This window comes from Artibeus jamaicensis, unplaced genomic scaffold, assembly GCF_021234435.1.
Source record: "Artibeus jamaicensis isolate MK-2021 breed Jamaican fruit bat unplaced genomic scaffold, CSHL_Jam_final contig_1015, whole genome shotgun sequence".
In the NCBI taxonomy this organism is placed as follows: domain Eukaryota; kingdom Metazoa; phylum Chordata; class Mammalia; order Chiroptera; family Phyllostomidae; genus Artibeus; species Artibeus jamaicensis.
The window spans coordinates 18,270,647-18,295,937 of NW_026521194.1; the positions used below are offsets into that span (position 1 = coordinate 18,270,647).

Sequence of the window (25,291 nt, forward strand, 5' to 3'; positions counted from 1 at the left end):
GAACCCCTTTCCTCTGGAACATTTACAGGGACCTCGGGTCCAGGCTGGGGCTGTAGGAAAACTGACAGCTGGAGCCTAGAGTGCTGGGCTGGTATTTGTGAGAGCCCATGGTGAAATTATCTGGAGTTCTGCAAGCCAGTTGTCAAGCATTATTAAAAATTAAATTATAGAAAGTTACAATGAAATAAATTATATTAAAAACTAAAGGTAATAAATTCTCAAAACTCAAGACGTCCTAATTATTTGAAGACAATTTGCTGGTCTCCTGCCCCTGAAGTTATTTATGTGTATCACATCTGTCTGATGGGAAAACACTGTACACAGCGGTGTTACTGCACTTTCTCCGCTCCGCCTCCAGCGGAGGTGTGGGCAGCACAAATTTGACCCTAGTAGGAGTACCGACATCACCGACAGTGGCAAGCACGGCCAAGCAGGGTGTTTTAATCCTGGGAGGGCCGGTAGTTCGACAGCTACCAGAACATCACAGTAACGGTACACAATGGGGGAGACAGTAGATGACTTGCTTCTGCCTGCTCAGAAGCCAAAGCCAACCCCTCTCTGTCAAGGTGCCGGGGAGGCTTCTGAGATCAGAGTCTCCGAAAGGACAAGTGCCAGGTAGCTCTGCCGGACACCCCTGGGTACGGCAGCATTCTGGGCCCTCGACTCGGTTCTGCAGGAGCAATGATACCCAAGGAGGAGGACCCAATGGACATGAGGCCACTGGTTCCCTAACGGGCCATGTTGTTGGAAACGACACTCGGGCTGACGTTGGCAAGAGGTTGAGTGAAAGCGGCAGTGAGTCCTGGCTGTGAAAACGAGGCGACACTGACTCATCTGGTCTCCTAGGACCTCCCAACTGCTTTTTCTTCCTCCTCTTTTATCTTGGCCTCTCTCGCTCCCTCCCAGCTTCTAGGCTTTCCTGTAATCATAGGAGAGGGAGGAACCACCAACCTGCTATTCTGTGGGGTGATGTTGTGAGCAAAGACTGTGGTGGTTTGTGGGCAAAGAGCAGAGGATGGCTCTGTGGCGGGAAGTCAGGAAGCCTGCCAGGGAATCTGAGCTGGAAAATGTGGGGAGGGCTAGCATGAACTCTTTCGTCACTTACTTCGCAGCTGGCTTACCTGGAAATGTCCTGTCAATTGGGCTAGTGCTGCTGGTCCAGGTGCTCCTGAGCCACTTGGCATGGTCATACATCCAACCACACGGCTCCTCGGGGAAATCAAACTTGCAGTTGAATCCTGAAGGGAGCTGCAAATCATTGTCTAAAGCGGGGAGAAAAATAACCCAAAGGAAGGCAAATGAAATGGATTCAGAGAATAGCCACAGTGGTGCTATTTAAATGGCTGGCAAGGCCTGAGTGCAGAGCAGAGAAAAAGTGGCTCCCTTTGCTTATTCATTTAACTCATCTTGGCGATCGTTGGCTTTCGGGTCAGCCTTTGGTCTCATCCTTCCCAGGCATGAAAGCCAAGTCTGCCAGGGGTTCCCATAGTGAGCAATTATAAATGAGGCCACCAAATGGCTTCGGGCTCTAATCAACCTCTTCTGTCCACCTCGGAGAGCAGACAAATGTGAAAATCGCTGTTCCCTAAATGCCAGAGAAGAATGTCTTCCCAGAGCCTCAGTGGATGGCTGGCTCCTGCCAACCTGGCTCTCAGAAGTGATGGGGCAGCCCATTAGCATCCAGAGAGGCCGAAATGCCAGGGAGGTGTGGGCCAGGGAGGAGAAAGTGGCCTCAGACACAAGGCAGGCTTGTTTGCCACACTTGACTGCCTTGCGATGGGTCTCCTGTTTCGGAAGTCCGGGTCATTTCGGCATCCCCAGGCAGAGGTGCTGCCAGGTGGCGTGTTAGGGTGAAGTGAGGAGACCAGAGCAGCTGGACCTGCCAGCCGCCCAGCTCAGTGCTGACTGGGAGGAAAAGTAATTCCACGTGGTGCTGAGTGCCCGAAGGCCCAGGTCTGAGGTCAGCAGAGAGTGCACTCTCATGGCAATCTAAGAAGTGACCACCCAGCGGCTTGTCCCATCTGCTTGCTTGTTCACCTGCCTAAGTGAGGAAGACTGAACACGAGGCATTTCTCTTGAGGTTCCACTCAGCTCTAAAAATTCTGAATGAGCTGCTGCCAAACACGTGACGAAGCAGGGGTGAGTGTGGGGGGGGACGACGAGGAAATGGGAACCCAAATCCAGACGCTGGGCGGCCACGGCTGCGGAGACAGCAGCAAAGTGTTGGCTGATGCTGGTGGCAGAGAGGAAGTGGGGTCTTTGGCCTTCTCGCTTCCCTTCTTGGGGTTCCCAGGGAGGGGTTTCCAAGGGGACGGCCTAGAATGCAGGTTCAGAAGTCTAAAGGAACAACAGACTGGTGGAAGCAAACTGCTCAGACCATAGAGGTGAGGAGGGCTCACCTCTGAGGGGAAGGGCACCGCTGGCCCCAGAGGCAGAGTGCCACCGGCTGCTGTGCCTGCCCCCTTCCCGAGGGGAGATATTTAATGCTCGCCCACCACTGGCCAAAGTCAGCTTGAGTCGGGAAGAAACACATGGAATCTGTTACAGAAGCATCAACCTGTGGCTTGGACAAGTCAGCTCTTAGCCCTCACCATCCCTTTCTCCCGACGATTTCTGAATTTCTATTTTTCCGTTTGAAAATATGGAGTAATTCAATATACCGTAATTCCTCTCTCATGTTTATGTGCATATGGTATCTCCGGAACCAAATTCCGCAGTGAGAGCTCATGCAAAAATAAAAGGCAAAGGGAGGAACCACCAAAGAAACCTCAGAGGAAACGAACCACCACAAAGGGGAAATTATGTTCAACTTCTGAACGTTTGTAGCAGAACCCTTAACTTTCCTTTGGACTGCCATTTGGGCGGGACCCAGCCCCTTCCCTCCACCAACCGAACTTTGCTAATCCGATACTATTAACCCCCTGCGCATTCCACTTTTGGCCCTCAAACTATCTTCAACATGGAAGATTCTTCAAGTCTCTCCTTGTCACAAAACAAAAACAAGTTCATGAAAATGTCAGAATTCTGTATTCCACTGACTCTGACCAATAGCGTCCCTCCACCCGCACAATGTACTAAAGCCCATTCCTAAAAGCATATGCATTAAATTATCATTTTTCAGTCACACACCTTCAGCATTTATTTATTTTTGGCTTCCCTCCCATTCTCCTTCGCAGCCACTTCTTTGGAGTCGGCCACTGCATCAGCGCAGCTCCGCGGCCTGTCAGACGGCTGAGCGTGTGGTTCGACAGACTCCACCCCCCACCTACGGAGCCTGGGCTACATCTTCATGCCTCAATCCCTCCCCAAGTCTCTTCACCAATCTGCCCTCATTCTGTTTAATGAATGTTTGAAAATGGTCAGTCATTTACTGTAAACTGAGGCTGTCAAGCATTAGGTTCTGGTCAGAGATGCCAGGTGTTCTAAAATCTGTGGTTTTTAGGAATGTCCTCATGCTCAGTAACCTTAGCGGCATGATGTGAAATGTGCCGCACTTTCGGGCCTGCCGACCGTTTTATCTAAGGTGGGTGCGCTTAGAAGACCAACGAAAGCAATCCAGGTTTCCCGTGCGAGGAGGAAGAGGCCCTGCGTTCAGGCTGACGTGCCTCTCCCCCTTTCTGCCTTTGTCACTGACCTGCCCTCCCCTCATGCAGGATACGCTATCTCACCGAGTAATAATTATTACTTTCTCAATCAGGGGTGAAAGACACAGCGAAAAACAAGTAAGGCATGGTTAACTGCTGGGTTAACCAGACCACTGCGCTCAATGAACCACATCAGCTCCAGGTGGTCAACTGACTGTGTGGTGAAGACCTGGCTTAGTAGGAAAAAGGACCATAGACACGGATTCTGCAGATGCAAAGTGAGGGCTAGAGAAGAAGACTTCTCAGAGGAGGCTTCATGCTCATGCGGCTGCTCAGGCTGTTCCAGTATCTGAATGCTTCCGGACTGCTTGTAAACAGCCACCACTCCAAGCCCCTGATTCCCACACTCCCTGACCTCTGACCTAGGGGACCTCCAGGTTCCTGCCCCAGCCATAGCTCAGCTGCCACCCCACCGGTCGGCACCCATGCCACCCTGGGTGAAATAGGACTTCGACCCCCATCCTCACCGTCCTCAAAGCTGCAGTTCTCTCCGCACTCTGTGGCCTCCTCATCGATGGGGTACGGGGTGGTGGTCTCTTCACTCTTCAGGGTGGGTCCCAGTGTCTCTACTGTAGGCTTTGCATCTGCATAAAGGCAAAGGAAGGGGCATGAATGTTGCGTGCGGCAGCTTGCATCAAAATGCAGCGGGGGAAGACGCCAAAAGCTAAGTTTCCTCTCTAAGTGTGCACTACCAGAGAAGGAAAAAGAAGGAAAATGAAGATGGACGTACACATCCCCCGAAGTCACCTCTGTGTGCTGTGGGAATGATGTCAGGGGCATTGTGTGAGTTGAACAAAAATGGACCCGAGCTGAAGAAACAGCCCAGAGAGCGGGCCCGAGAGAGAGAGAGAGAGAGAGAGAGAGAGAGAGAGAGAGAGAGATGCACGCTCCTTAACGTACACCAGAGGCCCTGTGGTGGTGGCACACAGGCTTCACAAGGCACTAATGAATGTGGGCACTATGGCCCGGAGGTGGGGCTCAGCCATGCCAAGGTGCTCTGTTTAGGGCAGAAGTGTGGCTGGGCACAGGCACGAAATGAATGGTGTCCATCAAAAGTGGTTTGAGAAAATCTCGGTGCTTCACGAAGAGAGCTTCCATTCCAAGGAAACGCCCATCTGTGCACTTCCCCTTGGGCAGGGCGCCTCACTCCTGCTTTCAGGTGGGACAGACTGCCTCCTTTCAGCCTTCTCTGAGTCAGACAGAACTTTCTGAACCAAACCTAACCTGACCTAGGAGGCCCGCCTATAACAAGATAATCAGCACCGTCACCAAAGCCGTAAGCAAAGGCAGCTGTTTGGGAGGTGTGACCCTAGACACCGTTGTCATGTTTGCACAGAAGTGAATAGAAAGGAATATGGATTCAAAGGGACTCAGACTCCATTTGATAGAAATAATTGGGGGCTGTGCCTTTAGGTCACAGGTGGGGCAGAATCAAATGTTTCCTGGAGGCAAATAGCTACTGTTAACCAGGGTAAACGGCTGGAGGTTGGGGAGAGTCAAGTGTGGGACAGAGGGTGGCAGAGGGGATACTGGTTTAAAGGAGGCCACAACGACTGCTCCAGCAGATTGAGGCCCTGAGGGGTGGGGGTGGGAAGGGGTGGGGAGGTGGCCCAGTGAGGCCAGATCTTGCAAAAAACTTTTTGCCCACATGAACGCAGCAATCCCCATGGAAGACCTCTGCATGTATCAATGCTGGCAACTTATTCAAAATATTATAAGAAGCAGAATGCAGCAAAACCGGGCTGGGCCAAACCTAGCTGCAGGAAGTCAGTTCTGACCCAGGCAGTTCATTCACCCATCTAGTCACTTGTTCATTTGCTCGCTCCACTCATTCATTTAGCAACCATTTGTGAAGTGAATAAAGTTGTGAGTCAGGCCCTTCCCTGGTGGGGCAAAAAGGAGTTCTGGTAACTGTGTTGTGGGCGGAGCTTTTGCCCCAGAGCTCCGAGGAGACTCCCCAACGAGCTTGTGCGTTGCCCCTCCCACTTTTACATGTGTTCTTGGCACTGCTGTGTGTGATTAGGTGTCTTTGTCAGGGCCCCTTCAGGACACCATTTAATAAAGCCAGGAGCTGAAAAGAAATCACTAAATACGCTGAATAGCTTTCTCACGGTCGACTTCCCATCTTTTTGCTATTAAGTACCATGCACATAACCTTTCAGACTTCCCTTTGCCGTGTCTGCCTCTTGATCACAGTAAATAGCAAATAACCTCGCAGCGACCTAATTTGTAAGTTCAAATTTGTCACCGTGTCACAGTATCTCAAACTTGTTTGTAAAGCAAACTCTGGGCAGCAAGGCAAGAAATAATCATTTGAAACACTAACCAGCTAACAGGTGAGGCGGCCCTGTCAAATTATTTAGCCGCAGTGACTCGACACACTATTTTCCTGGGACCCTTCTGGGGTAGGGATGAAGAAGCGAACCAAGGATGAGTCTCGGAAACGGACCGACGTGTGAAAAGCAAGAAAGCCACAAGCCCTAGCAGAGCAGCTTCTGGAAATGTTAGGTAGCAAAACGGGTGAGCTGGTTGGTGGAGATGACGTTAAACCCAGGGGCACAGGGGGCTGAAAGGCACAAGTGGGCAGGGAGTGTGACTGACAGTGAAGAAACGGCAGCCAGCCTCTGTGACCACTGTGTTTGTACTGGGTGCTCCGAGGTAACTGCCCGTTAAACTGCAATCGAAACCAGATGTCTGAGACTTCAAAGGGAGGGAGGCCGGCCCCAACTCTGATCTTCCGAGGAATGACCAGGCAGGACTTTGAAATGAGAAACCTGTTGCTGACCATCACCAGTGTAATTTGGGCCAGGTTGGGGTGGGGGAGCAGTAAGTGGAAAAGGCGATTTGCAACTGTCCTGCCGGGAGAGGCATGGCACAGAGGGGCCGAGGGGGGCAGGGGAATGTGAGTCAGCCCCAGCGAGCTGAACAACCTCTGGCCAGTCGTTTCCTCTCTCTGGGACTCAGTTTCCTTGTCTGTGAAAGAGGGGTTGGCTTAGATTTATGATTTTTTATCAAACTATATGTTGCCCTCATTAGTAGGTTGTGGAGTCAATTTAATGGGTCAAGACTAGCATTTGAAAAGTAGGGACGACACTATGTCAAAGTGCACAGGCACGGTGAGGATGAACACTGCTTCCAGAATCTTCCTTCAGCCCTTTTCACGTATCCTAACACATCAGGTGCTGGGCAGCAGTCCAAGTGCTTGAAGCCTGCCATTTCACTGGCTCCTCCCAATTGTCTGAGGGGGCGTAGCTGTGTCACTTGCGTCCCCATCTTTCTGCTAAGCTAACTGACCTGGTGGGAGGCTAAGCACCTTGTCTGGGGCTATGCCACCAGTGACCAGCAAAGGCAGGGCTTGTACATGGCAATCTGGGAGATAACACACTCTTCCCCACGGGCCCACACGTGGGTGTGCTTGCATGTGTGTGTACGTGCACACTCCTGTGCTTGTAGGTCAAGTGGGTTGTTGTATAAATTTATTTTAAGTTGTGGGTGACGGTTAAAAACATTTGAAAGCCACTGGCCCAGAGGCTCCCGGGTCTCGTGACTCTAATACTCTGATTCCAAGGAGGCCGCACATGCCACCAGCTTGTGTCGCTGCCGGAGGGGGAGTTTTCAGCACCGCCAGCAGACAGGTGGTGCACACTCAGCCGGCAGCAGGGAAAGTTGGCCTTGGTCCTGCCCGATGGGGAGTAAAGTGCCTTCCCACTTAGTGTGTGCGCTGGGGCTGCCTTCAGTCTGAGAAGAGGCTGAGCTGGGCGGGATCCCAGCTGCGGCCTCAGCGGGCCTGCCCCTCTGCACCACCGCAGCTGCACACGGGAGGCACTTTCCTCCCCGGAGCCGAAGGCGCTTCTCCGGCATGCCCTTATTAATCCTTCAGGCTACCCTGCTGGGGGAGCTGGTGACAGGTACGGCACAGACTGGAAAATGCAGACACCTGGGGCCCTGGTGGGGTGGGGCAGGGAGGCTCAGCCCGCCTGCCGCACCCGCTGGCATGGGGCTCGTTTGGCTGCCCAAGCCCCTTCCGACAGGCAGTGTGGGTGCCCAGGGGAGACCCAGTGTCAGCCCTGTGGAGGAGGGAGGGCCGGTGCCCAGAGGAAAGGTCGGGTCCGACTCAGAAGGACCAGGCCCTTGCCGGCAAATGGGAGAGTGGGTGTGTGTACTCAGCAGAGCCGGGCCGCCCGGCAGGGGCAGGAATGAGCAGTCTCCCACCACACACTGGGAAGCAGTGCCCAGCAACAGGGTCCCTCCTGAGCAAATGAATGCCTTTTACAGATGTGGCTTCGAAATGAAAATGCAGTCTCTTAGCCACTGACATCTGGAGGCCAGATTCAGACATAAACCAATTACTTTATTATCATGAGGGTTTTTTTTCTTTCCCTAAATCAACAGCCACAGCTCCATGGCCTGAAGAGTCAGGGTCTAATTGAATTTGGGTGGGTGGTGTGTGGTTATGATTTGTTTTTGAGACTCGGGCTGGAGAGCTGAAATCATCCTTCAAAAATGACAAAGCCCCCCCCCCCCGAGAAATTGTCCCAAGACCAGAGGCTGTGGTCCCCATGGCCTGAGGCAGGAGAACATGGTGGGGCCCAGGGCAGGCAGCTCTGCAGGGTTTGGGGCTAATAGGGTTTCGACTGGGGATGGGTGTCCTCTCTGGCCCCACCCACATCACGGTCTGACCTCCTCCCCGGGCATCTTGACAAGGCGGGGCCTTACCTGTCCAGTCACAGCCAAGCACCTCCAGCCGCATCCCGATTCCTGCTGGCGACCACCTCTCGGGGTACACCCGCACGTACTGCGCAGGGACGGGGTCGAACCTCCGGATGTCAGGCGTATCGTAGTGCATGTTCCCTTCAAACAGCTGCAGGGGAGCCAGGGCGCTCAGCCTTCTTATGAGGCACCGCCTCCTCCAGCATCCCTTCCTTCCCTTTCCTCCCCCTCTTCTCCTTCCCACCCTTCACATCCAAGAAGAAGGCAGCGTCATGGTTGATTCACGATCACTGCACATCATGACCCCTGGGTGCTCTGTTCTCAGACCAAGGCTCTTCTTATTCCTTGGGAAGGTGGTTAGAGGCCCAGATCACGGAGCCCGTGTCGGTGGCGATTGCCAGGTCCTGCCTTCTGCCCTGGGACTGAAACTGAGGGCTCAGAAGAGCATTAGGCTCCAAATGAGTCGTCAGCTGGACTGTGCCAGGGAGAAGAGGAGGGAGTTTAGGCGGCCCTGCCCATCCCAAAGTTCTCAGTCGATTAAGAAAAGAAGTTCTTTTGCTATTTTTAAAAGCCTAGATTGAGAGAGCCCCGTTGACTGATAGGTTTTAAGTTCACTGAGAGGCTGAAGGGAAAGTGGCCATCGCCTTCTCTAGGTTAACGAGGACCCCTTCCGGTCACACACTGATGGTCAGAGGCTGTGGTCTCCAGACCTTTGCGTTACTGGAGTCAGTTCTACCGAAAGAAAACTCCCCTAGAGCCCCAATACACGAGACTGATGGCGGTGGGACTGAGCGCCCTGGTGCAAATCAGGGGGGGGACCCAACCCAGAGTACAGCCGGGAGCCGCTGGTTTGGGGGAATGTTGGTTTGGTGTAGGGGCAGCCAGGGCTGTGGCTGATCAGCGTCCAGGAATGCTGCAGAATCACCGCGCTGTGCAGGATGCCCTGGCTCCACAGTTCCAAAAGAGGGGGGCTGTCAGGGCGAGGGCAGGCTCTGACCCTGGCTAAGACCATCTCCTTTCCCAGGCCCCCACAATGGTTAAGGAGAGCCAGGGTCAGCTCTCCCTGGGGATGTCTCTGGTCCAACTTCTGCTCCATCCCCTGAAGGTTCCGGTTACCAAGCCCTGAACCCTTCCCAAGCCTCTGGAATTGCAAGCTGGGAGCTTACACCAGCATTGCAAAACCTCCAGGCCAGCCCTCGTCTCTGCATTAGGAATGAAAACATTTTCTTAGTAAAGGGGCTAGACAGAGACACGTGATACCCCCTTCCTTGTTACGGGCCCTGTTCTCCTGAGGAAAACGAGGGGATAACTTAGAAGTGAGGACGGGGAAGCCCCGCTAACTGGGACATTAACCTGGAGAAGGGATGTGGTGTCCTCTCTCCTTCCTGGGGCCCCTCCACGCCCTGTGGAAGGCCAACCCTCACTCCTCTGCCGGCCGAAGGGGCTGCGCTACACTGGCCTGTGCTTGAGGCCGGCCCAGCCTCGGCATGAGAGGCGGGGAAGATGGAAGAGTCAAGACTAGGAAATTGCAAAGGAGGGCAGCAACGTTCAGAAAAACAGTTGTTTTTGGAAGTAATAGCCTTCGTTTCTATAGTTTAGCCTCCAAAAACCACATCTCCTCTGGATGTCTGGCCAATTGTTAGGAAACTTTAATCTGAAAGAGAATACAATGGGCATTGAACTTGACAGAAAGGCATTCAGGCTTTGGAATCAGACTTTCCAGGCCTGGGTCGTGGAACCACCGCAGGGATACCATGTGACCCTAGGCATGACGTCCAGCCTCAGTCTGTCATCCCTAAAATGGGAGTGGCAAAAGGGCATGCCTTCTAAAAAGTGTTCTAAGGATTAAAATAATAATGGTTAAAAGGAGGCATTTAGTGCAGTGCCTGGCACAAAGTAATCTCTTAAGTAATATCTGTTATTCTGGAATAGAGGGGTTTGGTGATGAGCACCTAGATAAAAAACCAGCACCCCAACTTAAACTGCCCACTTAGAGGAAGTTTCCAGAGTCCTCTGGGGATGGCTTACCTTCGGCTGCTGGGTCTTGGGGTCCTGGATGTATTCCCAGTCCTTGCCGTTCAGGCTGTAAGACACTTTGAATTTGCGCACAAATGCTCTGGCTTCCACCGCGGTGATGCTGTCTCCTCCTCGGGCCCCCTGGATGATGACACCTTTCACCGTCTTGGGCACTCCCAGGTCCACCTGAAGCCACTCCTCGCCTGGCTCGACCTGAGGGGTCCTAGGGAACCAGCCCGAGCGGCTGCTGACCAGGCGAGCGGCACTGGGGCTCCAGAGGTACTCCCGGGTGGAGGAGGCGGAGATCTGGGAGTCGGTGATGAGGCCCGAGAGCATCCCCAGCATGTTGGAGCAGGGGGCATCTGCGGAGAGACAGGGAAGACATCAGAGGCCAGGGCTGACACCGTATCAACCAATGGGGGACCACCCTCTGTTATTTGGGAGCTGTAAAAAAAGACCCAACTGGTAGCAAACGCTTTTAGTCAGCACTTAATTCTTTGCATTTCAAGGTAGAATAGTGTTGCAGTTAAGAGCCAAGAGTGGGAGCCAGGCTGCCTGGGTTCTTGTTTGCTCTGCCACTTGCTGGCTGTATGACCTCGGGCAAATGATTGAATTGCTCGGTGCCTCAGTTTCCCAGGTCTAAAGGACTAATAGTAGTACTGACCCCTTGGGGGTTGTTGCAAGGATCCTGCTAGTTATTATACAAAAGCTCACAGCCCTGTGCCTGGCATGTCTAAGCATCCAATGCTGTCAGCCACAGGCTCCCGTATCCTTGTTGGTGACACTAGCCCCATGACCCTCCCTGGGGTGGTGTGAGCACAGGCAGGAGCTCGGCTGAGCATAGTTTCCTGGTGACCGTTTTCCCAGCTGGAGGGAAGCCTTCCTGGGGTCAGATCTCTATTCCGCAGGTGTTATCGCAACCCCTTCCTACCTTCTGTCCTTCCCACGAGCCCCAAATGCTGCTCCCCTCGGTCGTCACCACCCCACCCTTTACTCATCTGCCAAGCTTACGTGCCACACCCTCAGAAAGGCTGTCCCCCAGTTTTCAAGCGACGGTCAGTTAGGTTTCTGCAGTCACTCTTGCTCAGAGCGCCCTGTTCTTTTCCTCCAGACACACTTCCCAGTTTGTTAATTATCCAGTACTTGTCTTTGTGAATTATCTGCCTCGCCCACTAGCCCGAAAGTTCCATGATGGCAGAGACCGCATCTGCTGTGCTCACTTCTCCAGCCCCAGCTCCAGCATGGGGCCGGCCCACGGCAGGGTGTTTGTGCAGCCAATGAGTGAGCGGAGAAGGCAGGGTCCACCGTCAGTGCTCGCTAGACTCTTGTGAGCCGAATTACAGATCCTCCAGGTGGCCCCAATTCTTCAAACCCGCTGGCTCTCCCTTCTCAGTTTCCCAGAAAAGTGAGTTTTAACTGAGCCCTTGCTGGTTAGCCTGTGCAGACTGGAACAGCAATGTGAAAGGGACAAAACACAGTCCCCTCGGTAGGGCTAGGAGGAACCACTCCCACACAAGGGAAGCTGAGTCTTTGTGCAAAGGTGACCAGAGCAGAGGATTGTACTGAGAAAATGTGGGCTCAGTTTCTGGCTCTGCCGCCTTCTGGTTGGGTGGCGTTAGGCAAGCTGTTGATCCTCCTTGAGTCTTGGTGTTCTGCCCTGCTGACCTCACAGGGTTGTTACAGATGGTAGACAAGATGGTGTGCAAGGAAGGCATGTGAAACCTACCGAGACCGTATAGATGTGAGGTGTTTTAACTATTAATAGAAGCCTGAGACAGTGTCTCAGCATGGAGCACGCCCTGTCTGAGCTGGAATGAACGACTAGGGGACAGGATGGTGAGCAGATGTACACGGAAGACGCTTCCAGGCCAAAGAAGCAACTGGTTTGCTCTGGGCTTAGTCTACAAGACGAAGGGTGCAGACTCTTCATAAATGGCTGTGGCTGGGCCAGCCACCACCTTCTCTCCTCCCCACCACTGCACCAGCCTTCTGATGCTACCCCTGTGCCTGCCATGGTCCTTCCAATCTGTTCCCCACATTGCTGAGACCCCCTGAGGTCTCAGCTCACATTCCATGCCCACTTTCTCTTTCTGTCCATCCTGCCCCTGTGCCACTGAGCAAGCTGTGACCCCTCCCTGGTGGACCTTCCCTCCAGTTTTTAACGAGGTGAGGCCTGTGTGCCCTCTGCCCCCAGCTCGGTCACCACTTCCTCAAGGAAGTCCTCCTCCTCCCTGACCTCTAAGGTGGGGTCAAGTCCTCTGCAATGTTCTTTATCATAGTTTTGATTTTACTTTCATTTACGGGTTTGTTTGTGCATCACTGTGTCTTCCCAACTTGCCCAGATGTCCCTACAGAGTTGGGTCATTGTGCTCATCACCGTATCCACAACGCCTTGCATAGCTCTTGGCCCCCAGACGAGGCAGCAGAAAGTGTTATTTGGGAGCCGGGCTCTAAGTTCAAACTACCTAGTTTCAAACCCTGGTTCTACTGCTTACTGCCAGGGGGACCTGTGTCCCCAAGTCTTGGTTTCCTCAGCTCTAAAATGGAGAGAATAATGACATGTAATCCATAGAGTCCTTATGAAGATTATAAAAGGTAACACACCTGAAGTGCTTAGAATGGAACCTGGCACCCAGTTAGCATTCAATAAATGTCAGCCAGTAGAAACAGTAGACTTTTAATGAGTATATACTGAACGAATGAATGAATGAATGGAGGAATTCTGCTAGGACTTGCATCCTTGAGCCAATCCTTCTAGAAAGGTCACGCAAAGCAATCGTGCTATTTGCAGAGCCCAGGATGCCACCAGCTCCCCAACCTCAGTGGAGGCCCCCCTCACCTGTGACCCGGCAGCCGAAAAGCTCCAGCCGCAGGGCGATGCCCGAATGCCAGGTCTGAGGGCGGACCCGGACGAACCTCGTCAGCAGCGGCGTGTGTAGCTTGTTCAGAACCACCTCCGTTGCGTCGTTGTTGGCTTGGAATACCTGTAACGTAAGATGCGAGACCACATGAATGAAATCCTCATTTGTAGTTGGGCCACCCGTGCAGCCTTTGAAGGGGATGGGGAAGTTCTGTTGACTTTTATTTCCCTCAAGTTTAAAAATAATCAGCGGGTTTGTTGTTTGGGGCGTTTTTGGAAGCACCATGAAAAAAAATTTAATTTCTCACAGAGCTCTAACTTGAAAACAATAAACGGTCTTCACAAAAACTTTTGGAGGCAAAGAAAATTTTGCCTCTGGGCTGAGAGCAAGCAAGGAAGGCACTGTGAAAAGAAAAACACTTCAGAAGCTAAGCATGGGGGAAGTAGAATATCCTTTAAAAATGGAGCAGAAATGTCATCTTTTAGGGCTCGTGGACCTCACTCATTAGCTTGAACTTGACTCTCCCCTGTGTTCATGTTGCAGGCATACAGTCATATTTGCAGGGTATTTAATAATTAGGAAGTGCTTCACAATTGTCTCTGTTAGTTACCTAGAGGCCTCCTTGTGCCACGAACGGGCGGGAGGCACCGTCCACCCCCAGTGCCCCTGCGTCAATCAACATGTTCTTGGTTCTCTCTGGTCTTTGTTGTAGGGTCAGGGTTGCAGACGGTCCCCTTGGAATCCTTCTCTGACTTCCTCTCGCTGTAGTCCCCGCCCTGTAATGAAATCCATCCCTGTCCCCATCTGACCAATGCATCTCTTACCAGAGGAAAGGCTTTTTGGAATAGCTTCTAATCCAACATGGTGGGAGCCAGTCCTAGCTTACCAGATGGCCCAAATCAATAACTGCCATATGGACCTTATGCTTTTTTGTGCTTGCTCTCCATTAAAAAAGTAGCTGGGGCAAGTATATGTGAGTTTCTTCTGGTTTTCTGAATAAGGGCGGAGGGGAAGATGAAGTTACCAACCATCACTTTTAAATCACACCTGTCATGGCTGGAATAATCAAGTGACCATAAATCTACTCACAGCCGGCTGTGGCACAGCTAGCAATTTCTCCTGGGTAGGGGAGTGGATGCGTCAGGTCCTGATACTAGATTGCACCAAGTGTTTGGGCACGGACGGGCTGGGAAACTGGTGTATCTGAATAGGAGCACCTTTGAGCCAGACACTCTGTAGAGCCAAGTGCATCCACAACACCCCGAAGTTAAGTATTATTATTCCCACTTCACTGATGAGGAAACTGAGCCATGTGTCTGGATCCAACAGCCCTGGCCACGTTTTTAGGGTGTAGGCTGTGGTTTCCTAGGTAGACCGTCATCTCTTCTAATACATTTGCAGTGTTTATGTTGGTGCCTGGAAGTCACGGAGCCCTTAGGGTCTCCACACATGGACCGAATGGGTGCAGAGCTGCTTCCTGGTGCGTTTATAATCTCAGTTTAGAATGCTCTGGGAAACAGCAAAGAGCAGCATGGAAGCTCAGAGCTAATGAACAAGGCGGTCCTTTCTTCCCCAGGAAGGGTAATCAGAAGCTCTGCTTTTTGGCAACCTTGACCCCACCACATTTCCTGCTTGCTAAGGTCCAACGTTAGAGCCATTTAACATAAAGCACACCACTGGTCGTGAGGACAAAGGGTTAAGAGACACCACACCTTTCGCAACCAAATGAGATGTGGCTTGCTTAAGACAAATAGAGGAAGGGAGAGGGAGAAATAGGTTTTTGCCAGTCCACTGAATTCTGTTTAAATCTCTTGTTCTGGGTGTTAAGCCCACCAAGTCCTGGGGAGCCTGGACTGTTCTGATCCTAAGGACACCAGTTTCCTCCTCGGCTGCCTTGGTGGCTGCAGGGAACACAGAGGCAGGACGGCTTGACCACTCATCTCTCCCCAGTTCCATCTGCTGCTTTATGCACAGGGACGGAGGGAACAGAGGGGCAAGAGGACAAAGCAGGGAAGGCCAACGGCCAAGGAAACACCCAGAAAGAGGGCAAGAGCCAGACACCCGGGAGAAGGCGGGCAGAGAGAGGCGGAGAGAATCCGAGAGAGGCGCCGAGGCTCTTAATCTCAGACGGGGAAGACTGGAAGGAGGGAGCAGGGCCCAGGAAGGCCCCCACTTCACCGTGCCCGTTCCTTGGCTTCCTGGGAGCTTAGAAAGTACTCCGTGGCTCTGAGGAAAGGGAGAGAGGAACTGGACCCATTCAGGGAAGATGAATCAGTGCTCCCAGAATCCTAGAATTCAGCATGAGGCAGAGGCTTTGTTTGTTTTTGTTTTGTTTTGGCAAGGAAGAAGCAAATGCAGCACTTTGCTTATTTGGGACGGGTGCTGTGAGCAGTGGGGGGGCCACCACTGGCCAGCTCCCTGAGGATGATGACAGTGACTGTGTGTGGCCTCCATCAGGAGAGGCTAAGGAGTTGGAGGGGAGGGGCCTGGTTGGCCATGTGAATGCATAATTGGACCGTTGAGTGGATTCGAACTTTAACACAGCTGCAATCCACAGCTCACACACCACGCTGGTGCTGTTTAGTTAGAAACACAGCATGTCTTATGTGTTTTTAATATCCAATTTTATCTTATCTGACCTCTTCATTTCTCAGCCTTGGCAGATAATATGAAGAAACCTTTCTTCCCCCACCTCAGTGAGGAAATGACTGTGTCTTTGCACGGCCTTCGGGAGGCTGGCGTGTGTGTGGGTGTGGCAGCATGTGTGTGCTCACTCCTGTGTACACGGTCAGGGAGAAGGCTGGTCTTCCCATGGATGCACGTGATCACAGGCGCTGAGGGAGCACCCTCAGGTCTCCGCCTACAGTGACAGCAGTCAGAAACGGAGGCACATACTTGGTCTGTCTGCCCCAGGCCCCCAGCCTGGCTGCTCGAACTGAACGTCAGGCAGCCATTCTGTCTGCTCAGCTTCTCCCACCCCCGGAACCAAATCAGGCTCTTCTGACGTGGCCTCGCGGCCCTTCATGGTTCCTGGCCCAGTCCCTTCTCGGTGTTTTGTTTGCTCTTGACCTCTGTCCTCTGCAACTGGGACCCTTTGCTAAAGGAATACCATCTTATTTCAGTAAACTATTTATACACCTTTTACTCTGAGTGTGGCATGTGGGGGCCAGGGGACCCAAACACCACTGAACTAGGAGCCAGGACACAGACTCTACTGCTGATTAGCTCGAAAGTGTGAGCCCCAACTCCCTCCTCTATTAAAGGAGGGGACTGTGTGAGTTGATTTCTAAGATCCTTATTGCCCCCCAGATTCTCAGCCGTCACAAGAGTTTTCAATTTAGCCCTGCCCCCGGAGAGTGCTCGTTGTCACAGGGCATTTTAGTTACTCACAGTCCCTGACAGCCTCAGTGGTGTGTGGACAAGTGCTGTGGACGTTCGTGCACCTTGAATGGTGACCAGAACCCATGGCGAGTGCCCCATTCAGAGGAAGAGTATATCTGGTGGATGTTTTGCTTCCATAACAGTTCAAATGATAAATAATGAAGAATAATAAATAACAATACCTTGGGCCTTATATATTGTCTTTTGTCCAAAGATATCAAAGTGCAATTTATGAAAATCCATTTTAATGAAATATTAAGCACGTTCTATTTCTCCTGACCCAATGGACTTTAAGGTCTCTATTTTCTCCCTGCATCCCCTATTTATGGCTGGTAAATGCTATCATATATTATACATCTTTATGACTTTCTCAATGCTTCTGTGGTTTCAGAATCACCTTTCATAAGTTTTCTGGCCAAATCCTCTGAGATGGATTCTTGGCTTCCAGACTAGGCATTGCAAGGTCAGGGGTTGTGTGCACAAGAGACAGTGCCAGGAAACTGGTTTTATTCCCTATGCCCTGCTGGCTCACTGAGTCACTATAGGCAAATCAATAAACCTTAGATACCTTGGTCTCTCCTTCAGGAAAGTGAAGTCAATAACAGGCCTGCCGATAGATACGGTACAGTCCACCAGCCGTCCCGTGGCCTCCAGTCCCAACATAACACCCAGGACAGAAATGAGAGGGGAAGCGATGTCACAAGTCACAAGTGGGTCTTGGTGAGATCGGGAGAGCACCAGTTCTGAAAGCCGTTGGCTCCCAAGTCAAAGCTCGAGGCCAAACATTCTCAAGCCATAATTTTGCGGTGAGGTGTTCATGATGCTGAGAAAACTCAGTGGACTGTCAGCATAAGGTACAGCCAGAAAGGCATATATCTAATGCGATCAAATTATAACATCTGCTTGAAAAGCTGGATGTCACAGATGGTATACATTTTTATTAATTTTAAAAGAAAAATGCTAATTTGGTTGCCTTAGCACCCAAAGGAAAACCACAAGTATGTTCAAGGTGACCCTAGCTTTCTTAAGAGGTGGGAATAGAGAAAAAAAAATCTATAAATACAAAAGCTATGTTGAACATAAAGATTTCTTCAAATGCATCTTTGTAAACCAAGTTTAACAAACAATTCAGGGCACAGAGTGGTTTGGATAATCCATTTGGTGTCTCGCTGTATTCTGAACGTAATCCAACACTTTGCAATTGATTCTCGGGACCTTTGGTTTCTTTTCAGTGAGACAGAATCTGAAACCAGCAGCACCTCGCGGGTTTTCTGATTTGCACCTCTGGGGGAGGGGGGCACCTGCCAATTAAATTGGCTGCTACCCAACATCCCAGTTTGGTTATTATCTATATCCCTCCCCCCAACCCCTGCCAGGAAAAGAAAATAAACATGTTTTGACCATGCCTGTGAGCGCATAAGGTGTGGATTGTAATACCATATAAAATACAGGAAAATTATAATTTGAAAGCATCACTGATGGTTTCTAAGGCCAACCTTTCTCTCTTTTCCACTCCATTTCAAGTCACAGTGACCTCTCTCTGCTGACTCTGGCTTGAGTCCTCGGTGAATAATGTGCAGTGAATTTGGCGCAGCTGGGAACAGTGAGCATTTCGGCCTGCCTACCCGTGAGGCCTCTGGGCTGGGGGACTTTCTGCCAGACCTAAGTCCCTTTCTTACACACTACACTGTCTGCCATCGACGCCCCGGGGCCCAGGACAGTGGAGACGCTCCACGTGCACCGAAGCCTTTGAGTGCAGCCTCACAGAGTCCCCCGGCTGTCCGGCGTTCCTCACCGAGCAGGTGGGTCCCTGGTGGAGGATGCAGCCTCCCATTATGGGCACTGCCTCCCCTTTAGCAGGGTTTTGGTGTTCAGTCCGCACTCACCCATCTCTTCATTACCTATGATGTGACCTACAGTTTGTTTCTATTTTTTCTGTAAATATCCGAATTCAGGCAGCTCCAGGGGCTGCAAAGAAAGCAGGAAATTTTTTAAAGCCAGCCCAGTGTTGGGGCCCTGAGGTAGAAAGTGTGCAGGCAATGTTCTTCTACTTCTTTCTTTAAAAAAAAAGAACTGCCTGGCTGGTGTAGCTCAGTGGATTAAGTGCGGGCCTGTGAACCAAAGAATCGTGGTTCAGTTCCCAGTCAGGGCACATGCCTGGGTTGCAGGACAGTTCCCAGCAGGGGATGCATGAGGCGCAACCATACATTGATGTTTCTCTCCCTCTCTCCTTCCCTTCCCCTCTAAAGATAAATAAATTAAACTTAAAAAAATTGTATTTCTCAATCACATTTAATCTCAATAATTTTATTTTGTGTTGGTTTCAGTATAATATAAAAATAAAAAAATAAGAGAAAAGTACTTCTTCCCACTGCACCCAAAGTTCTCCTTTTCTACGTACTTGGTACAGACCCAGAAGGAGGAGGAGGACGAAGCAGGCAGCAGAGAGGTGGCAGGAACGAAGGGAGGGAGCAAACGCACCGACTCATCCTCCCTGCAGAGCCCAGGGGCCCGTGCCCCCTCTCCACCCGCTGCCCTTGCACTTTCTCTGAAACCAGCGTGGGATCTACGCGTAGAAAGAAACTGTCAATCAATGAATGTTATCCTGTTTAATTAATTAGTTGCAGGAAACAGGTGAGGGGTGAGGGGTACAGCTACACTCGGGGAAAAGGATGTTAAAGTAATGGACATTTCCTCCCCCCTTTTCTAAATCATGGTCCTGACATTTCTCTCTGAAAACTCCTCCATGAAGACTATAAAAAAGATTTTTTTAAGCTTTCATTCTAGTGGATGTGGGAACTTAGCCAGACTCAGAGTCAGAAAGGATGTATCTCTCTCATGTGCACGAGAGAGGGAATCTAAGTGAGGGTAAGGATGGGGGCGGGGCGAAGCCACTTCCCTAACTACCAAACGCTCCTCTAGGACCGACCCCCTCCTGGCTCCTCCTCCTCCTCTACTTTAGGGCTGTTTTTGTCATCAAGCTGTTTTTTGCTAATGTGAAGGAGGAGAGGGAGGAGCAGGAGCGTGTCACGGGGTGCAGGGCGGGGGCGGCCTGTGGGTTTCTTTCTGGGGGGGTCGGGGTGGGGGTGTGTGCATCCCCATCTGCGTGTGCAGGATTATGTTACCCCCATGGAGATGCTGAGCCCTGGAACACGGCACACTAACAGGATTAGGGTTTCAGGATCTGAGACAGGAAAGCATCAGGGAGGAGAGAAGGGGAGAGGAGGGCCGCTCAGGGATTCGGGGCTGGAGGAGAGATGGGGTGGGGGAGAGTATAGCGACAGAGCAGTGAAGGGCTGGAGGGAATGGTCAACATCCTCCTGTGCGGGCCGGGCAGGGGGCGGGCAGACATTCTAACTGGGGAGGAAGGGCCCTCGACAGGGAAAACCTCCTAAAGGAGACACTGCCACATTTTTTGTAACTTGCAGGTGGGCAGCAGAGAAACCAAAAAAGTACATGGAATGAGGTTCTTAAGCCTACCTGCCACCTGTCTAGCTCTTCTGGGGGAGTCTCAGTAAACGGCCAGAGCAGAGAACCTGACAATCGACTGAATGAGGCATCGGCACTGGTGCTCATCTGGGGCCTCTAGGGTTCGGGCAGAGAGCAGGCTTTCCCAGCCCAGCAAAACCAGGACGCCCTTCCACGTCCCTTGCTCGTTTGCTCCATCGCATCAGCCCCTGCGCACAGCAGAGGTCTGGGGAGCATGGGGAATTTAGCACCAAGGCTGAAAGTGCCAGGGAGGCTGGTCTCAGCTCCCAGAGATAATTCAGCACCCAGGGGAGTTGGGTGAAGCCAGCAAGGGGAGCCTGATAGAGAAAAGGTTCCAAGCATATGTATAATGAAATTTTCCCTGAGCTTCCTAAGTGGAGAGGCTAAAGGTCTGAGCTCATCCCATGGCAAATGGATGGATAAGGGACAAACTTAATTACCTAGGGCCCTGGATTCTTCTCAGCTATAACTGAGGGGGCAGTTAAACTGGGGGGTGAATTTGGAAAAGGCATCGGCCCTCTTCTGAACACATAAGCCTGGTGAGACAATGCAATCATACCCACGACTTCTGAAGGCTGATGCCCATGCCCAGCTGATGGTTTGAGTCACTGTCCTAATCTTATATACAATAAACACAATTATGGCAATCAAAAGGATAAGGGGAGGCCAGTCCTTTACCAGGAGGTATTTTTAAAAAAGGTATTTTTGGAAAACTCAACATCATTAATTGGAGGAATGACTGCACTCCTAAGAGAAGAAAGAGGCCAAGAGGAAAAGGCCGATTGCCCTTGGCCAATCAGCTCCGTCGCAGGCCCCCTCAGACGCAGGGAGTGGTCAGGATGACCTATTAGGCCCCTTCCAGACCTCTGATTTTAAAAGAGGCACATAAATATCCCATGGGGCCTTGTTACTTTTTAAATTGATAACTTGCTTCTGCTCAAGAAGAGCTTTGCGGGCCTAATACATTAATTATATCGGCAGAGAGCCTTCCATCTATCTACAGATCCCAAGGTGCTCTGCCAACAGCAGCTGCAGCACCATTCCACTTGGGCAGATGCAACACTGAGTGAGGCACAGGCCTGAGCACAGAAATTTCTGAGGTCATGCAGCACATCGTCTAAAAGTTGACGCCGCCATGTGGTTTGAACTGTGAGCCAACTGAGTTGGGGGGGGGTTGGTTTTCGGACACCACTCTCTCTCCTCCTCAGCCTCTGATCTGTTTCACAGAGGTTTTGAAATTCTCAAACGGCTTTCGAAATGATTAGTTTTAATTTAGAAAATAAATATAGGACAGAAGATTTTTGAAGTGGGACGTTTGTTTGTTTCCAAGGAGTGTGGCCAAATCAAATGCAAAGCAACCTCTTTCAACTCTACATCCTCAGGGTTCTAGGAAGGAGCCCAGACTCTGAAATGCTGAGCCTGGCACTCTACGCCATGCTGTCTAATTGCGACCTGCCTTCGGATCTCCACTCCAACAGAGGCTTTCCTAGACAAAGCACACCTCCTGACCTCTAGACAGAACATCTAGGAAGCCAATTTCCCCCTGGATGCAAGATGATGAGCCAGGCGTGGGTCCCCCGCCAGTCTGGGAATCAAAGCCTGGTGACCAGGTGCCTTCTACAGGGTTTTCCGTGTCCCGGAGACAAATTACTTGTCTTTGAAATCTTCAATTTCACAGTCTTTGAAACGCTGATGGAAGTGTATAAGCCAGAGTCTGAGGGCTCTCTGAGCCCCTTGGAGGTCACCGTCACATTAATTTGGTGAGCTTAGTGCATTTCTGCCACTCACTGTGGGGGTCATTCTATACATTCTTGGACCCAAACCTTTCCTCATCCCAGTCCTCACCCTCCCGTCCTCAATGTGGTCACCAGGATATATTTAGCAACCCGTAGACTTACTTTCAGCCAAAATTATTCTAAATACAACAGAGTAGCCCAGCAGCACGGTGACTAAGAGAAAGGTAACCAGAGCTGTGTCAGCAAGGGAGATGCCCATACTCGCCAGGTAAGGGAGGACCGAGGACAATGGCTTTTACTTGAACATATAAGGGCAATGGCCTCTGTCCCCCTGTCCCAACACCAGTCTTGGTCTCATTACCTCCAATGCAAAGGCACGGAACCAGCGACTCCGAGGTGAGCAGGAACCTGGCCAGCTCCTCCCTCTATCTCCAGGCCTCTCCTGGGTTTGTGTGTACATAATTGTGCCTATAATTACAGACACATCCATGAACCTTCTACTGTTGTATTTACAACACTCCGTCTGTGTTTGGGGTGTTATTAATACAGCTGGGGAAACCAAAAGCAGTCGTTTTCTGCTTGTGGTTTCTGAAGAAATCTATGTGAAGCAATTTGTATAATCTAAGGGAGCACACGGGCTGGGCGTGGGCCGCCTCCGGCGGATGAGCTCTCTGCCTTGTGCTTATGCTGTAAGTGTGCATAAGGGGCCCACCCTGTAGGAAAACCATAGGTTCCATGCCTATGGCATGTGGAATTGGACAAGGACCCAGGAATGTGTGGTGCATATGGCCTGCACCACAGGCTGTGCTGCGCTTTGCCTGGAGGATGCTTGCAATGCCCACAGCAACAGTGTAAGCCCTTTTTCGGGGGCAGTCTCACGTGGCCTGTTGGATGGAAGAGACTAAGAAGATGCTGCTCCCGGTTGGGGAAGGCTGGAAAAGAGTTCACTTCCTGGACACAAGGAGAAAGTTGTCCCCCCAACCCCCCTTGCAGGCCCAGTCCTTGCCTTAGCCCAGTCTGGGTCCAAATTGTAAATAGTGTTTTGCAAGGCAATAGCACAGCCACTTTCCGTTACCCTGAGGGCTCATTAATCTTGTTTTCCTCCAGTTTCCCAAATTCCCTGGCCTTTGGTACATTGCATTGCTGTTGACAGTGACCAGGGAATAAAATCAGGTTCCCACATTTCTGCTGTAAACATCGCCATCCCCTCTTCACACCCCATGCACTGGTTTGCATCTGTGAACCCTCCCCCATACGCACGGCGGAGCCGGCTGCTGCCTCCTTCTCGGCTACACTGTGCTCACAGGTCCTGCTGTCTGAATTTTGCTTTCAAGCCCGCTACTTAGCACCAGTTAGCTTGGCACGGCGCCCACCATCCAGTGGCTACAAAGAAAGGCTCAGCGGTAGTGCCCGTCATAGACAGAGCCTCTCCCTCCACTGCCCCCGAGTCCCCTCCTCACCCCGCCTCCCCTTCATGGCATCAAATCAAACTGCAGCAGACTTGACAAATCTATTTGGCATGGTTCACGCGACTATTTCAACCCCAACAGCCCAGAGAGCCACGCTGAGGCGCAGGAGCGGTATGGAATCTGCACATTAAGTACAGACATCCAGGGGGTCACTCTGCTGGTGAAGGGGCACTGGAGATCACCCTGGGAAGGGAGGACCCAGCAGGTTTCCCCGTCACCTGCCTGCCCCCTGCGGTGGGGCGAGGGGGTGTGGGGGAGGGGGAAATGCCCGATTGGCAGGCTTTGCATTCTCTTGCCTCCTTTCAGGTGCCACGAGGAGGAGGAATTTCTAATGGCGAGAAACAGGGCTATTCCTCTGCTCCAGTGCCTTTATGTGGGCAAGACTGAGCCACGAAACAACCAGAGAACAACAGCAAAACAAAAGCAAAATTACCCCTTGGCTGCTGAGGAGAAAAATTTAGCCAGTAGCCAAGGATAGGAAGAGGAGGCGAGAGAGAGCGAGAGAGAGAGAATGATGTATTCAACATGAAAAAGTTGAGAAGAATGATTCTAAAGGAGCCCAGAAAGCAAAATTCAATTCTCAGGAATATCTTCCCTGCAGAACGAATGCCAGGGATAAAGCCAGGAAGGACAGCATTCTATCAAAATATGCAATGCTAAGGTATTTCCAAAAGCAGATTTCCTACAAATGGTGTTTTAAATAGCATCCCGGTCCATCTGCGTGCTTTTAAAATCGGCTTATGCTACAGTATCCCTCTGGCCAGCGCTGCTTAGTCATTGAGCTTGGACAGGGAGGTGGTCAGGTGGGCCCCCTCCTCCTCCCCCAGGACCCACACCTAACCAGCTGCTGGCCCTCGCCCACCTGGCTAAGCCTCTGGGCTCCACCAGTTTCCTACCACAAAGGGTGGGTGGAGAATGAAGGCATGAAAATGAGTGGGGTGGGAGGAAGACTCAGTCCATAGGGCACCCAGCCCCCAAGGCCCACCCAGCTTGCCATGGCCAAGTGCTGTTTGACCAAACTCTTTCTGAAACAAGTGACGTCAGTGAGAAACTAGATCCGGCTCTGGATGCCAGGGTGCAGAGGCCTTTCACTTGCTTTTTCTGTGAAATGGGGAATTTCTGCATCTATGTGCATTGATACCTAGTAAAATCTAGAAGCCACGATTTTTGGATGAATGGTGCCATGTTACTATGGCAATTTTAATTTAAAAAAAAAATCCACTCCTTTAAAAACTCACATTTCCCGAGTGAAGCAGTGCCACCAGCATTATAACTTGGGATTTTCCGTGTCCAAGATTTCCAGTTGCTCCAGGCAGAGCGAGCTGCCTCGGGTCAGTGACAGCAGCTGAGAAGACTCTGTTTAGGGTCTAGTCGCCCCTCTAGGTCTGGCTGCATGTGTCCCATTTTGATCACTCACGACCCAACAGACCAGGGGACTGGTGGAACTACAGCACTAAAGTGGAGACACTCTTTCCCCCTGTCCCCAGTTCCCTTTAGAGAAGGGTGAGCACTCTCCCTCCAGACCTGAGAGCCAGCCAATGACAAACAGAGCTCCCCACCCCCTTCCCAGCCCAGGTGAGAACACTGGCCATTACCAATTAGCCCCCCAGACACCGAGCTCACAACCACTTCCCCAGTGCCGGCTGCTGGCCTGCTCACTGCCAGAATGCCATGCGTCTTAAGAAAACTGAGTGCCAGACGTTCATCCACCCGGACAACAAAAGCCCCACATCTCGCAGGTGGACACACCTCTGCGAGCCACAGACACCGAGGGCACCAGCCCAGAGAATTTGATGCTTTGCTGCCAAGCACAATCGGCAGTTCAGACGCCGTCCCTGACAAACTAAATTTCTCCTCATTAAGTACTGTCTTCTTTCTTCTTCGGGAGATTGTGATTCCCTCTCAGGATTTGTGCCCCTTTCATTTCCAGACCTTGGTAACTCCTGAACTGCCATTTCATGTGGTTTTGTGATTGTTAACCCAGC

The 25,291-nt window shown here is 51.4% G+C and overlaps 1 protein-coding gene across 4 annotated transcripts in view; it reads right to left on the reverse strand.

The window, feature by feature from the left end:
- NRP2 (neuropilin 2) overlaps positions 1-25,291 on the reverse strand; it is a 116,278-nt gene that overhangs the window by 42,691 nt on the left and 48,296 nt on the right. For all 4 annotated transcript variants that reach the window (XM_053656886.1, XM_037166050.2, XM_053656914.1 and 1 more), the window contains exons 8-12: positions 13,210-13,354; positions 10,383-10,732; positions 8,361-8,505; positions 4,112-4,228; positions 1,122-1,262 (exon numbers count right to left, since the gene is read on the reverse strand). In XM_053656886.1, the coding sequence (XP_053512861.1) occupies positions 1,122-1,262; positions 4,112-4,228; positions 8,361-8,505; positions 10,383-10,732; positions 13,210-13,354 (898 nt within the window). The remainder of the gene's footprint in view (positions 1-1,121; positions 1,263-4,111; positions 4,229-8,360; positions 8,506-10,382; positions 10,733-13,209; positions 13,355-25,291) is intronic.